The sequence below is a fragment of the Narcine bancroftii genome, chromosome 2 (genome assembly GCF_036971445.1).
Source record: "Narcine bancroftii isolate sNarBan1 chromosome 2, sNarBan1.hap1, whole genome shotgun sequence".
NCBI classification, from domain to species: domain Eukaryota; kingdom Metazoa; phylum Chordata; class Chondrichthyes; order Torpediniformes; family Narcinidae; genus Narcine; species Narcine bancroftii.
The window spans coordinates 158,386,262-158,401,879 of NC_091470.1; the positions used below are offsets into that span (position 1 = coordinate 158,386,262).

General features: G+C 42.9%; 1 protein-coding gene across 2 annotated transcripts in view; it reads left to right on the forward strand.

Moving 5' to 3' along the window:
- Nucleotides 1–15,318, forward strand: part of epha2b (eph receptor A2 b) — a 56,372-nt gene extending 41,054 nt beyond the window's left edge. For both annotated transcript variants that reach the window (XM_069918876.1, XM_069918875.1), the window contains 6 exons: nt 99–160; nt 1,461–1,670; nt 2,682–2,831; nt 4,092–4,285; nt 9,125–9,280; nt 13,470–15,318. In XM_069918876.1, the coding sequence (XP_069774977.1) occupies nt 99–160; nt 1,461–1,670; nt 2,682–2,831; nt 4,092–4,285; nt 9,125–9,280; nt 13,470–13,578 (881 nt within the window). In that variant the 3' untranslated portion in view covers nt 13,579–15,318. The remainder of the gene's footprint in view (nt 1–98; nt 161–1,460; nt 1,671–2,681; nt 2,832–4,091; nt 4,286–9,124; nt 9,281–13,469) is intronic.
- Nucleotides 15,319–15,618: the final 300 nt, after the last annotated feature.

Consider the following 15,618-nt stretch of genomic DNA (forward strand, 5'->3'; position numbering starts at 1 on the left):
CCGAGAGTGTTAATTGGGAGGAACTCCCTTGTTGAATCGTCTGAAGTGAGATGGGATGCTCTTGCCTGACTTGTTCCTCTTCTGTCCCCTCCTCACAGACAAACCCCTGATGATTGTCACCGAATATATGGAAAATGGAGCACTTGATGCTTACCTCCGGGTGAGTACCTATAACTTCGATCACTGCTTGAAGTCCATGGGATTGAAACATATTTAAATATTTTAAGCAACAGTGAACTGACAAGTTTTTGAGCATCTGATGTATTACACTCTTTACCCTAGTTTGGACACTAATCCCTCTGCTGCAGTCAAATGGCTAATACAGTATAAAGTCTGATTTGCTGTATGTAGCCAGCACAGATATCGAGACCATAGAACATTACAGCACAGCATAGGCCCTTCAGCTCACAATGTTTTTCTGACTGATAGCAACCTACTCAACAAACTTAACCTTTCCTATCTTACACCCATTAATTTATATTTATTGTGGTATTCATGTGCAGGTCTAAGACTCTTTTCAATGTTCCTGACTCTTCTGTCACCACCCCTGTCAAACATTCCAAGTGCCCTCTACTCTCTGGATTAAAAAAAAACACTATATATACTCGAGTAATAGTTGAGTTTTTTTTTAACTAAATTTTCGGGGCAAATTTGGGGAGGTCGAATTTGCATGGGTCATACCTTTGACCACGTTAAGTACCTGTGCTATTCAAGGCATCGAGACCTTGGATGGCCGGGACTGGGTGGTAAATCCACGTTCGGAAAATTGGGAGCTCGGATTGGCCAGAGGCCAAGGCCTAGGACAGAGTCTGTGGTCGGGACATCGGGAGCTCAGTCGGGCGGGCGGCCAAGGCCTAGGAGAGAGTCTGTGGTCGGGACATTGGGAGCTCAGCCGGGCGGGTGGCCAAGGCCTAGGAGAGTCTGTAGGTGCAATGGGCTGGCGATCAGGGCCAAACATAGGGGGTCGACTTTTACACAGGTCATAGCAAGACTCGCAATCTTTTGGCCAAAATATGGGACGGGGTCGATTATTACACAAGGTCGACTATTATACAAATATAATGGTACCCCTGACATCTCCCCTACACTTTCCTCCCCTCACCTTGTATAGATATCCTCTGGTGTTTACTACTTTCATCCCAGGCTCTGGCTGTCCACCCAATCTCAGCCTCTCAGAGTGTTGTAGACTTCTATTAAGTCATTTCTCATCCTTATTTGCTCCAAATTGCCTGAAATTACATGTATTTCTATATTTTCATACATAGTAACCCCACCATGAATGCATTTCATTAAATTTGATTTCATCAGTTTCTAAAGTGTGTGATGAACTCCATCACTGGATTTCTAGAACTACTCAGTCGTGTTTGGTATTTTGTTAAAATGCCTATTAATGATAAAGGATTGGGTTCATAAATCTGAATACACTGGTTACAGATTAGTGTCAATTTCTTCCCCTGCAGAATAATGATGGTGAGTTCTCCTCTCTCCAACTGGTTGGAATGCTACGAGGGATTTCTTCTGGCATGAAGTACCTTTCTGACATGAACTATGTACACCGGGACCTTGCAGCACGCAATATCCTCGTGAACAGTCAGCTGGTGTGCAAAGTGTCTGACTTTGGCCTCTCACGCGTGTTGGAGGACGACACAGAGGGCACGTACACAACCAGTGTGAGTACACCCTTTAGTGGCTAGAACAGATTAGTGTGCTGAGGAGGTCAGGATACCATTTAGGAAGATGTGAAATTCCTCAAGTGCTTGAGGAAACCTTTTGACTGGGACCACCTAAACTGTGGTGGAGTGCCAAAGCTTTTGCAGTTTGCCTTACTTCAAGCTAATGAGTTCCAGAAGAGCAAATGATCAAGAGTTGGGTGTGAACACTGTTTGAATATACTCTCTGAAATGTGAGCTTGTGTAACTATGGCCTGAGCTCAGCTATCTTAAGACTATCAAAAAAATATATAACACCATTTCTTTAGATTTTCTAACTCCTTAACTAGGAGGGATAGAATTTTATAACCTCCACGTCACTAGAAAGGCTTTTCCTGTAATCCCCATACATGTGCTATTCTATCCAAACCCACCAAAGCTTAGCGTCGGTAGAGTCCTAATTTTAGAGCCTGCATTTATCTCATTCGCTTGTAATTCTGGAGCCCTTCTCTTGTAAATCAGTTCACGTGGGGTTCAAAGAAAAAGGGAATTTTTGAAAAGAAAGGAGTTGATCCGATGTTCTCTTGCATCCATTTCCTGGTCAGTTTTAGAGCCTGGTCATGATGACGTCCTCTTCCTTCAAACTTGGGTAATGCTCACCTGGTTTTCTCATTTTCCCCTCATTAATTGTCAAGTATGCAGCTAACTGGTTCTCCAAGTCTGCCATATGTTTTGTTTTTTGCTGTCACCTGCTATCTGGCAGGGACACCTATTGTGCACAGGACAAATGGTTGAGAGTCATCCAGTGCTGGCAGGCCATGCAGAAAGGACTTGGCTGCAAGTGCACTTGGAACATTTAAAATGGATGTCTGGTGCAACTGTCTAACAATCTGTAGGGGCAATTGTTATTTAAATGCCCATAAGCAATCCATTGTAAGGTGGGACCAAACTATTCTCTGATTCCTGGGATTTATTGCTAATCTGATCCAAGGAGATTGTGATCTTCAGTTGATAATTATGTATTTCTTTCAGGGCGGGAAGATCCCCATCCGATGGACTGCTCCAGAAGCAATTGCCTATCGGAAGTTTACCTCGGCAAGCGACGTGTGGAGCTTTGGCATTGTAATGTGGGAAATCTTGTCCTACGGAGAGAGACCCTATTGGGAAATGTCCAATCTCGAGGTGAGGGGCAGAGATCTGAAAATAATATAACTTCTCGTGTCTTGGATTTAACTTAATTCTATCTTAATATAGCATAAATCTTTTGAGGCAGTTTGTCAGTGTCTCACTGGACGAGGAAAAGATGTATTTGATGTGACCAAATACTCTGTGAAAGAGGGTTGAGGAATGGAAAGGACGGATTGAAGAATTAAGGGCATGGAAGAGTAAGAGGCCAAAATTGCACAGATAACAGAGAACATTGATGGGCATGTTGGAGGTTACAGAGATGGAGTGTGACACAGTGGAGAGTGAGAGCATGACGAGAATTTACAAATCGAGTCTAGCTAACTGGATGTCAATATAGTTCAACAGTCAGGTGAATGGAATGGCACAAAGGATCTTTGGATGAACTCGTGTTTAGGGAGAATTGAATAAAGAAAGATTGAGGAGATTCCGTCCTCCCCCTTGACATGTAATCTCAAGATCATTGCTCAGCTCTACCTGCCAAGTCTATCAGCTGTTAGCTCTTGATGAGTCAAGATGGAGTTGGGTAATATAGTGAGTGGGAAAAATATATGTTTGTCGGTGATAATGCGGTTTGGGACTTGATTAGGACTCGGATGTTGTGGACAGTGTGGTTCAGCTCCAAGCACTTGTTGGGGAAAATGTAGGGGTAGTGGGTTGTCGATGAAGACTGTGATGGTTCAGCCAGATAGATGGGGAGCACAGGAGAACCGTAATGTTGAGGTGTCTGCAGAGACACATGATGTGAGGGTCTGAGGGGCATGAGAGGGAGGAGGGCCAGTTGAGGGGCAGTAATTGATGGAAGGGCATCTGGGAGGACAGTGAGTGAGGTCAATGTGAAAGGATGCAAAATCCCCAAAACTGGAATATTTGCAGAAAAGAATAATTTTTTTTCTAGTACTTAAAAGTGACACAAGGTGCAGGTGCGGAATAATCCGAGTTAAAGATCCAGGAGATGAATTTTGGATATTTCAAACATGTTGGCTTTTTGAGTCAATGAGAAAGTTTGACTATTCAAAACTCTTGTAACCAATTGCAGTGAAGGTTGTAAATGTGACTGTACCTGCAGTGAGACATTTTCCATTTCCCACACAATGTAGGGAGTGTCAGTCTGCTTTATTTTACTGGAATCCACTCCATCCTCTTTTCACTTTGGGCATTACGGCCAGCATTAGGCTGAGCTAAGTGAAGAGTCGGCATTTCCAGTCGTGTACGAAGGCTGATTTAAACAACCTTCGTGCCTTTTTTTTGTTGCAGGTAATGAAGTCGATAAATGAAGGATTCCGCCTGCCTGCTCCAATGGAGTGTCCCTCTGCCATTTACCAGTTGATGATGCAGTGCTGGCAGCAGGAGAGGGCCAAGCGACCCAAGTTCTGTGACATTGTCAACATCCTCGACAAACTGATCCGTAGCCCCGAATCCTTGAAAAGTATTGCAGATTTTGATCCACGGTATGTCCAGAGAGCTCTGCTGTAAAGGTCAAATCCCTTTTTTTTAACCCTTTAGACTCCAGCCATTTTTAACCTTTCATAATATATACTCTGGGCTTGGTCCATGAGTAAACTACAGTACAAACACCAGCATGAACCAGCTGGTGGTTAGGTATAAAGGCAGTCCCGGAAAATTGGGACACAGAGTATATGTGCATGTTGGTAGTCCCTGAAAACAAGATTAAATCATTCCCAAATCTGGTTTGTCGGTTTTGGATGGTGTATGAAGGAGAAGAAGGGGATGATAATGTCAGTGGGAACTCCAGCTTCCAAAGAGTTGGATTGATGGAGACATACAGGGGACTGCTGGAACCTGACTAATTTACTGCCACTGACTGTCATGCTTGGTTCACCAATCACACACAGGCCCCTGAACTTCCCCTCTCCCCCCAGTCTTGATGAAGGGGTTCCAACTGAAGGCTGGGCTATTCACAGATTCAGCTCGACCTGCTAAATTCCTCCAGCAGATTGTGTTCTACTGGATTGATGGAGCTTTTGAGGTCACAAGTAAACTAATTTTGTTCAGGGACTTACAAGCTCCGATTTGCTGATGGCAAATGCAGCCACTTCCCAAGCCCACCACGGTCGTGGTCACCCTATTTATCTTGGGTCCATGCAATGTCACGCTCGTCCAATGGGCTGCCTGTGGGAAAGTCATTCGGGGATTTAAACAAAAATACCCACACAACATTCTCTGCTCACTCACTGCTGCCAAGAGAACATGAAAGAGCAGGGACTTGTTGATAGCAGTGGGAACTGGTCAAAGGCTCCAGCAATATGTACAGGGGATTTTGAAATGTACACACTGGAGCTGGACAATTTCCAATTCTGGTCAAGCCCTGAGCTTCCATTTACATTGGAGTGCCAAACCGGTTAAAATGGTGGTTAGTATTTTGAACTGTGGTAATGAAATCTCTCCTTTGGCAGTGTTCCAGCTCTGCTGAGAGCTCAAAAGTCCCAGAAGTGTACATTCCAATGCCCCAGGTGCACGAACAATGGAGAAACCACAAAATCCTATTAGTGCAATCTGATCAGTTCTCTCCAGTGTAGGCATATCTGACTAGCATGGGACAGAAATAATTAAGGATTAATCTTTGCTATGGATGAGTAAATGAATTGGAGCAGACCTGTTCTATTGCTTTTTTGCTGTGAATTGGCCGCCTTTATTGTTTAATATCTTAACCCATTAAGATAGAAAAGATGATCCTAAGATCTAAACAATAGTATTATGAGCTGGGGGAAAGAGCCCATAAAGTCTTGTCTTGGCAGATGAGGGTGGAGGAAGAGATCTCAAGAACAATCAATGCGATTGAAACGGGTGGGGGAGTGGGAGGGGATGAGACAAGATTTCATATAACCAAAGGAGATAAATGAAACATTTAGAAAGTTCTATACAGAGCTGTATAAATCAGGAATCAGTGGGAAACTCCACTTAAATAGATAATTTCTTGCTTACTTTGGACCTACCACATTTGGAACGAGAGGGGATGAGTGCCCCTTCTCTCGAGAGGAGATTGAGAAAGGCCTGGGATCATTGCAGGCTAACAAATCACCAGGGGAGGATGGGTTCCCTGCTGAATTTTATAAAGAGTTTAAGGATCTTTTACTACCACTTATTATGAAGGTGGTGGAGCAGGCAGCAGAGTCACGGACCCTCTCTCAACAGCAATTATTACAGTAACCTCAAAAAAAACAGACAAGCCCATTGAACCCCACCTCCTATAGGCCTATTTCATTATTAAATGAAGATTATAAAATCATAGCAAAAGGCGCTGGCCAATAGATTGGCTCAACATTTACCAAAGTTAACAAATGCAGATCAAGCTGGATTTGTACAAAAGAGACAATCATCAGAAAATATATGTAGATTACTCAATATAGTGCATCTGGCACAATTGGGGGTGGATCCAGGTGTGGCCATAGCTCTGGACACAAAGAAGGGCTTTGACAGACTGGACTAGGATTTCTTATTCAAAGTACTAGAGAGATTTGGATTGATCTATCATAAACTCCAAGCTAAAATTATTACAAATGGGCAAATGTCTCCAGTGTTCCTGCTGGGTAGGTCCAGTGGGCAGGACTGTCTACTGCCCCCAGCATTGTTTTTACTGAATCGCTAGCAGAAGCCATCCAATGGGATCCAGACATAAAGGGGTTCAAAGTGGGCCAGGAGGAGTATAAAGTCAATTTATTTGCGGATGATGCGTTAGCATATTTGACTGAGCCGTGGGTCATTGGCCAGGCTGAATACCACACTGGAAGATTATGGCAAGATTTCTGGGTATAAGATAATCTACACAAGAGTGAAATCATGTCCTTGACAAAGGGGGATTATAGGCAATACCAACAAGGGAGTTAATTTAAATGGCGTCAAGAGGGAATTAAATATTTGGGGATAAAAGTAGGTAAGGATTTACACAATTTATATAAATTCACTTATCTACCTTTGCTCTGGAAAATTGAGGGGGACCTTGGTAGATGGAGAACCCTGCCCATAACTTTGGTGGGCAGAGTTAATTGCATTAAAATGAAGGTGATGCCAAGGCTACAATATCTATTTCAGTCCTTGCCCATTCCATTGGCCCAGGGCTTCTTTAAGATGCTCAACAGATGTATCAGGAAGTTCATGGAATGGTAAAGTGGCTAGAATCTCCACTATGTGTAATGAGAAGGAGATTCTAATTTGAAAGGTGAATATGTCCAAGTTCATCTCTTCTATTCCAAAGTGAGGGCCCAAAGCTTGGCTTGCACAAGTCGAGGGGAAGGTGGGAGACGGACTTGGGCACAACAATCCATGAGTGTGTCTGGACAGCATGAGAGCAGTTATTAATGCCAGGTTGGAGCAATATAATTTACTGCATCAACTATACCTCACACCACAAAAATTACATCAATCTAAATTAGAAATTTCAAAAGATTAGAACCTTTATCCATTCAACCTGGTTGTGTACAAAGGTGTGATCCTTCTGGGAGAACCTGGGGAACATTCTGAAAAAAATTACAAAGGTGAATTTTCCACAAGATCTGGAATTGTACCTTCTGGGGAACATTATGGACACAAGTTTTAAACTGTCCAAATACCAAATTTAATTTGTGATGGTCACCTTGTCAATAGCCAGGTAGTATATAGTGGTCAGGTGGAAGTCTGACTCCCAGCTAAATATTACACGATGGAATATAGAAATGCAGAGTTCTATTCCCCTGGAGAAAATCAAGTATAATTTAAAGAGGAAATACAACATGTTTGTTAGGGGATGGCAACCCTATCTGCAACACATTGGAATGCAGATATAATCCTACCCCTTCTGAATAAAGGAAATACAACGATCTGTGCCAGTAGTGGAATGATTGAGATCAATGAAGTGGGTTTGGCACAGATGACGGGCTCTTGTATTTTGTTCCTTATCTTGTTTATTTTAGGTTTCTTTGGGGTTTTTCTTAAATTTCCTTAAGGGATTGTGATTTTACTGATATTTGGTTCTTTGCATTTGTTTAATTTATATAATCTTTTCTTTGTTGTATTATGGTTTGGGAGGGAGGGGAGAGGGGTAGGGAGAAAAAATGACTCTGTATGTTATATCCTATTGTTGAAAGAGATTGGGTTGTTTGATTGGATTTGTAGGAGTCTTTGAAAATCAAAACTAAAATTTTTTTAAAAACCTTAACCCATTGCTGCCCTGGATCATAATGAATAGAGCAAAAGTTTTTCCGCAATTACAGGCCTCAAATAAGATTAAAGCACAAATTGAACATGTCACTCACATGGGACTGGATGTGAAACAGATTCTAATAAATCCTACTGATACTGAGCCGGTTATGACATTTAAGAAGAACGAGAATGTAATTTAGTTTCAGAAAGGGATTACTGATTGTTGGGGGAGGGGGTGGGGTGGAAAGTGAAATCAAAACTCTCCCAAGAGATTCATCAATGCCTAGTGCCAATAAGAGTTCCCTCCTGTGAGGGAAGCCTCTCTATGCACGGAGTTTAAATATTGCAGAAATGACGATAATTTGTTAATAATTACTTTTGGATATTGAATGAGCAGTACCAAATTGTCTAAAAGTAAATGGGGTGGAGTGCAGTTCAATGATTGTACATGTTCTGCGAGGGGAGTGACTTAAAGAGATAAAGGGAGTTTTACCCATTCTTTTAAGTTCTTGTGGTGTTTCAGTTCAAAGTCATTCATGCCAGAAATTTCAGAATATTTAGCTACATAAAGCCTCAATAATCCATGAAGCCTGTTCATAAGCTGCAGAGTTATTGGTGAGATTTCTTGTTGCTTTGGTTATTCACGTCCCTGTCAGAACTTCATAAACTGCTGAGCTGCCAAATGTATTCAATGCATTCTGTTTCATAGACATAATCCACGCATTATTCATAAAGTTGCTGCAAGATTGCAGCATGAATGTTCCCCGTCACTCCAACTCCGAACATTTGTTGTTGGAGGTGGGGTGGGGGAAACAGGTGATGGAGACCCAGAGTAAAGCAGGCCAACTGTACTCTTTGAAATCAAAATAAATGGTCAAATGGCCCATTTGACTGGACCATCTGCAATGAGGCTCTGGATTGATCTGAGCAATTAGGAAGGTTTGGCTGTTGTAATGTTGGAAACCTATTCAAACGGTGGCATGGATTGTCAATGAGACCAAAAGGAGAGCTTTAATGACAACTTAACAGCCTTCATCACGAGGTATAGAGAGAGAAAAGATTGTTTTGTGATATTGATGTTAGTCCAAATGTGCCTACACTTTGTAATAAATTCTCACTGCTACTGTTTAACTCTGCATGTTCCCTTTCAGTGTGTCCATCCGCCTGCCCAGCACGAGTGGGACCGATGGTATGATCTTTCGCACAGTCACTGAATGGTTGGAGTCGATAAAGATGGGGCAGTATTTGGAGAACTTCATGGCAGCAGGATATAGTACAATGGAGCACATTGTTCAACTTACCTCAGAGTAAGTACAAACTGAGCCGATGCATTTTTTTCTCAAGCTTCCATTTATTATCAGATAATAATACATAGAAAATCAGATACACTGTACATGATATACTTCCAACTGTCTGCCTTAAGACAAATGATGTCTCCATGAGCATTGCCAAGTGCCCCAACAGTAGGAGAAAGGGAAACAAAAGAGTCCCTTCAGAGACACTGAGTGCCACTCCCACAGTCTCTGCAGCCTAACAGACTTCTGTTCTAATCAATTGGCAACCTGAGCTCCAGGTCCAAACCTCTGATATGATCAGGATGCCTTCAGCAACCCGAGGCCAATGGAGACCTTGTCTTGCCCTTGGCGCTCTCTTGAATCCCAGTTCCGATATCTGGTTCCCATGAGCCTATCTCAAGCAGCCCGCAACCTGTGTGGTTCCTTCGAGTGCAAGCCGCCGGCAGCCTGTGTGGGTCCTTCCAGCTGTTGAGTGCCTCGCTGGGCCGCTACCATGGTTGCCTTCCCCTGTAAGGTTGCGTGTTCCTCCTGTATCCTCCTGTATCTCTGGATTCTGGCATGGGGGAAGCTGGAGGGTATCCTTTTGCTCTTGTCAGTTTTCTCGGCTATTCTCTTTGGAGGTAATTCCCAATAGTTGTGAGGTGATCCCACAATGACTTGGTTTGTGACATCGAGTAGTTCTAAACTCTTAAACCAAGACCAGTGTGCTGGAGTTGGTCTCTGTCAATTTGCAAAGAAAAAAGTGTCACTCCAATGCCACTGTCTGAGGAAACTAGATCCCTCACCGTCGCCAAATCACCAACACCTGAAATTCATCAGTTCACAGCTAGAGTCCTCAGCATTAAAGTGAATCCTATCTCTATTTGCTGGGAAAATGTTTGTTTTCCTGAGGAATTTCACATAGATATGCTGACACTTCAAGGAAGTGCTATTAATAGTTTCCATTGCACTGAAGTAGACAGCAGTCTAACCCCTCACAGAATGATCACTGACTAAACATGTGAAGCCCAGTGCAACTCTGATCAACATTGTGACCTGACCTGCTTCAATAGCACAGGGTTCCCACTGAAATAAGAGAGAGCCCATTTTTTCCAAAAGGCCAAATCCTTCTCATCAGCAGGCCTGCTATTTAACGACCAAGCTTTGTGTGAAAAAGGCTTTGTCTTCAAGACGACAAAGCTGATTCCAACCTGTTGTAACAGGAACGCAGATGATCTTGGGCTTTAGCAAGTGACCAGACTGAATGAGTGTAATTAAAAAAAATAATTAAAGGCGCAAAATTAAATGATTTGGGGGAAGGTGCTGTGAGTGTGGGAGGGAAGTGCTAGATTCACAAGCCAGGTGGGGTTTTTAATTTCAAAAGTATCTATTCATGAAATTTGCAATTATACAATAATAAAGAACATTCATCTTTCATCATTCACTGTATTGAACATATAATTGCATTCTTTTATAAAACTTACATAGGATCACTGTCTCATCCCCAAATGTTCCATGAGCATTAAATCAGAGATGTTATTATACAGATCCTACCCCCCTTCACTGTCCAGAGGCAGGAGGACCATTTAGGGGGTAAAACTTTCGTGGCAGCTACCCCAAGCTTCAGTGCATCCCCTCAGCACACAGTCTGACCCAAAGTCATTTGTCTGTCTGCAGCGCTCTGTCGTAGACAGCATCTTGTTCCTGAAGAAGTGTCTTTCCAGTGGCAGTTTAACCATTGGACAGAGTAGGCTGAAGCCTAGGGGCCTGGAGGCCAAGAGGTTAGGGTTAGGCTTTAGCCTACATGTTAAAGGGTACCCTGGTCTTGGTTTATCATTTCACGCTTACCCCTAACCCTTCACAACAAACTATTGTATTAGATTTGTAACATCCAATTTGATCGGATAGATGTTATAAATCTCATAGTTCGGTGGGTAGATGGAGGATTGGGGGGGGGGGGGGTAGGGGGGTAGAGTTGAATCCTGTCCATAACCTTCAGTATAACAAGGAAGAGTTTAGGACACCCCACGAAGAGCACGACATGACCTGGGTGGCACTCTGATTCAAGGTACTTGGCACCAGAATCGCAAAGGGCCGCTAAGGATTTTATTTATGTCATGAGCCACTGCCTGAAAAGATGGGGTCCTTGGGGACCATTTCAAAGTGAATAGGCTGAGTTTGAGTGTCCCAAGGGCATGGTAAGGGGAGGGGGCGGGACCAGAAGAGGGGGACAACCTACCTTTGTTCCCTGAACCTCCCCACTGTCTCAGCTTATGTTTTCCCATGAAGACAGGGATAAAGTCAATGCCTTTCAATGAAAAGTGCAATCACCTCGCTATTTCCAGGCAGTGTCTCACATCCCGGCGATGTCCTAAGTTAACATGCATCATAAAAATAATCTTGTTCTTGCAAGTCTCCCAACCAAATAGAAATATATCTGTGCATTTTCAGCATTGCTATTTATAATTTAATGAATCTGAATTGATCAACAGAGAAGCATTCAATGAGCAAGAGCAAAAAGGACCCTGGACAGAACGTAATTAGAGGAAAGGCAAGGCTGGGGAACCGTGCGGAAATAGAAATATATGATTAATAATAACAAAAGTAAATTACATCTTAGAAATTCACCAATGTCTGATTTTTACCCAGCTGTTTTTTGTCTCCAGTTATTTCTCTGAACCTGAATCAGAAGGTTCAGAGGGATAAAACGCCAACACTGCCAAACCGGTTACATGGGCGGTTGTCAGTGTCAGAGCCTGGCGATGAGGTCCCCGCCAGCGGCCAGCTCACCAAGGCACCCCACTACCAACCCAACACCTCCCCTCTTCATGCACCCCTCTCCACCAGGCTATTGCCACATGGCCCATCAATTCTATCCTGCCATTGCCAAGCACAGTGTACACACGCACACCCCGACTACACCCCCTGTGGATAAATTTAGAATATATGAGGGGAGGCAAGGTCGGGTTGGGGCCTCAGCCTAGGGACCCGGGTGGTAGTTAATCCGCCACTGTTGATGATCGTCCAGCAGCAGTTGATGGTTTGCCTCTGTTTGTGTCCCAAGGAGCACAGTGACCTGTGGCTTGGAATAGACCTTGACAAAGACCGTCAACTCCATCCCTCTCTACATATACATGGAAAGAATTGGGTGAATGTTAGACCGAGGACTGAGCCAAAACACTGGCAATAAAAACCTTTTTTAAAATAAAAGGTGGAGATGGGGCACGAGTAAAATCAACTTCAGTGCAGGTTAATAAATGAAGGTATCCTGAAAGGGGTGTCTTGTCTGGAAAACAGACCATAATATCAGAGTGCAGCAAGTAGAGGTTTAAAGCAAAACCATAAACAATGGAAGAATTTGCATTCACACAAGGAGTGTTGGGCAAAGGAACGAAAAACCCCAGGATTGCATGTTTGGCTTAATAGCAGACTGCTGTCTCTCGAAACAGGAAATAAATGTCAGGTTCTTGTCGGCATAGAAACAAGAACAAGACCAATGAGTTTCTTTGAGCTCCAGTTTATCATAGGACTATAAACCCCCCGCCCCCTCATTTTTATTTTTTAAATATTTTATTTACAAATTTTAAACCACATTTCATTCAATAAAGAACTTTCAAAAGTGCAAATCCTCCCTCAATTGTGAGAATAGAGTAATAGAAAGGGAAGTGCGTTCATTCCTAAGCTGTGTTTAAGACCAGACATTGTTGCTATGAATTTCCTTGTGTGTGTAGGTTCTGAGTGTTAGAGATCTTGCTGGTTATGTGAATTCTCTGATCAGTTTGTTTGACGTCGCCTTCAACTAATTGAAAGGAGTCATGGCCCAGGTCTGAAATATGAACCTGCTATTTCTATAGAATAGTTCATTGCACGAATGATGAGAAGTCCATTGCGTGTGAAGGCCACCATAACCAAGATGCATAGAACATTACAGCACAGTACAAGCCTTTAGCCCACATGTTGTGTCAACCTATGGAAACCTACTCTACAACAATTTAATCATCCCTACCTGACACCCACAATCCTCTATTTTCCATGTGCCTATCGTAGAATCTTTTGAATGTCCCTATTGTGCCAGCCTCCACCACCACCACCCACCCCCCCCCCCCCCCCCCGGTAATGCCGTCCAGGTGATAAATATTAACCAAGAGGACTCAAAATAAAATGAAATTCTGGTGTTTGCATTTCAGGAGCCATTTTACTGATTCCTCTACTTCCTTTTCAGGGATGTGAAGAAAATTGGAGTTCGGTTACCGGGGCATCAGAAGCGGATTGCTTTCAGCATACTGGGACTGCAGGAGCAAGCTAACAGCATGGGTGTATACACAGTGTGAAGTCTTCCTGCACCCAAGGAGATGCCAAACCCCTTCTCATGGACTTGCATTACTTGAATGGAACAACAGTTCTGCACTTGAATGTTGGAGTGACCAGCGCTGATGACGAACTCGATTCTTTGTTAAAATCTGGCAAATGGGGGAGAAAAAAGGATACCTTGCCAGCCAGCCTTTGTGACTCCCTCTTTTCCTATCTGTGATACCCACTGGCAAGGGTCCAATGCATGACAAGGAAGAGAAGCCTTGCAAAATCCTTGAATCCAAGTGGCTATAAGTGATTTTCTAAAGTGCTTGTGTGTAGCCAAGGTCAGCTCCTTGGCTGTTTGATTTAACTGGTGCAATGATTTGTTGACTCCATCCCTTGGGAAGCCATTGGGGACCCAGGAGTCAGTAGTGGTAATGCGGTTGGAATGCTCCTTATCTAATACCATTGCCAGAGCTTCTTTTTAATCTTGAAGTTGAAACTCTCTCTCAAGAAACAGGCTTTCTGATGATCTTGAGAGTTAAAGCTCGTTGGCAAACTTGAGAGTTAAACCTGGGGCCAAGTTTAAAGGATGGTGTGCAGAACTTGGTACTTCCAAGTTTTAGCCACATCTGCCATCACATTTTATCTATGACCTTAGTGATCCTTCTCTCAAGTCCTGCATGATTTCCTTGTGTAATGTACAAGCCCAATCACCAGGGAAATGGGACTGAAAATGTACCCGATGCCATGAAAGCGGTTCGTTTGTGATCAGAGTCTGAACTTGCCACCAAACTATGAAACACTGGATCTCTAGGTGAATGTTCACCGGTTTGGATCATTACTTCCCAATAAACAAGTTAATTGTGAACTTCTCTTTAAATTAAGACACTTTTAAAATTTAAATTTAGACATACAGCGCGGTAACAGCCCATTTTGGTCCACAAGTCCGTGCTGCCCAATTTATATCTAATTAACCTAAACCCCCCCCCCCCCCATCAGTACGGGGGAGAACATACAGACAGCGCAGGATTCAAACCCCTGTCCTGATCGCTGATTTTGGGGTCTGCACGGACCTTCAGTAATTCAGACTACCTCTGCCCATCCTAGTCATGCAGCTGGACCAGGATGTTAATTTTTTAATACAAACCGCCAACCATGTGTCTAATCCATCAATTCCATGGGTATAAATGCCTCCTGAATCTCAGTGTCTGGACTCTGCCTCCTGCAAAACATTCCTGATTTCAGGAATCCCTCTCCCAGGCAGTAAAAAAAAATTGTGCATTTGCATGTGATCCATAAACATAACTGGCTGCCATGGCGAGAAGGGAAGAATTTTTCACACACGGCCGTAGGGAAAAGTGGGGAAAGAGGGGCTGGAAAATCCTTTTTTAAAAAAAACAAATCGAGTTACTTTAAACAGAATTTGCACAGGCTGAATTTTTATTTTCCTGATTTATAGGAATCTGATAGATATAAATATATATATATTGAAAATCTTTTCACAAATAGTTTGATAGAAACCTTTGCTTTTTTTAAAAAAAAGAAACATAATTAATTTAAACAGTATTTATTCTGTGCTTTACCAACCGACTGTTTTTATTTATTTAACTTAGTCTTGTTGCCTCTGGCTGTAAATGTGTGATATTGCTCTTTGTCCTTTAATTTGCTTGTACTTAGAACATGATTTATTTATTCAGACTGAAGTGAACAGAGCGCATGGACATGCTCTCTGTGCAAGATGTTTCTTTTTGGTAATAAAAGTAGGGTGTTCTGGTCGTGAGTTTCCTTCCTTTCATTTTAAGATGTTGGGAGTAAGTTTCTATTAAACCGGTGCAATGAGGTGGGATAAATGGTGATGAAGCTTCCTGGCCAGCCCAACGTCCTAGCATTCAGCAGCATGCCTGCGAACAGTATGGGAATCTCATCTCGTGGGAGAAAGATGGCATTGAGACCATCTTGCCTGAGGCAGTTCTTTGAAAGAAAGACCCAATTTGTCCAATTCCCCCCCCCCCCCACCACTTTCCTCCACAGCCCTGTGGTTTCTTATCCCCCACCCCCTCTCAGGCCTATATTGA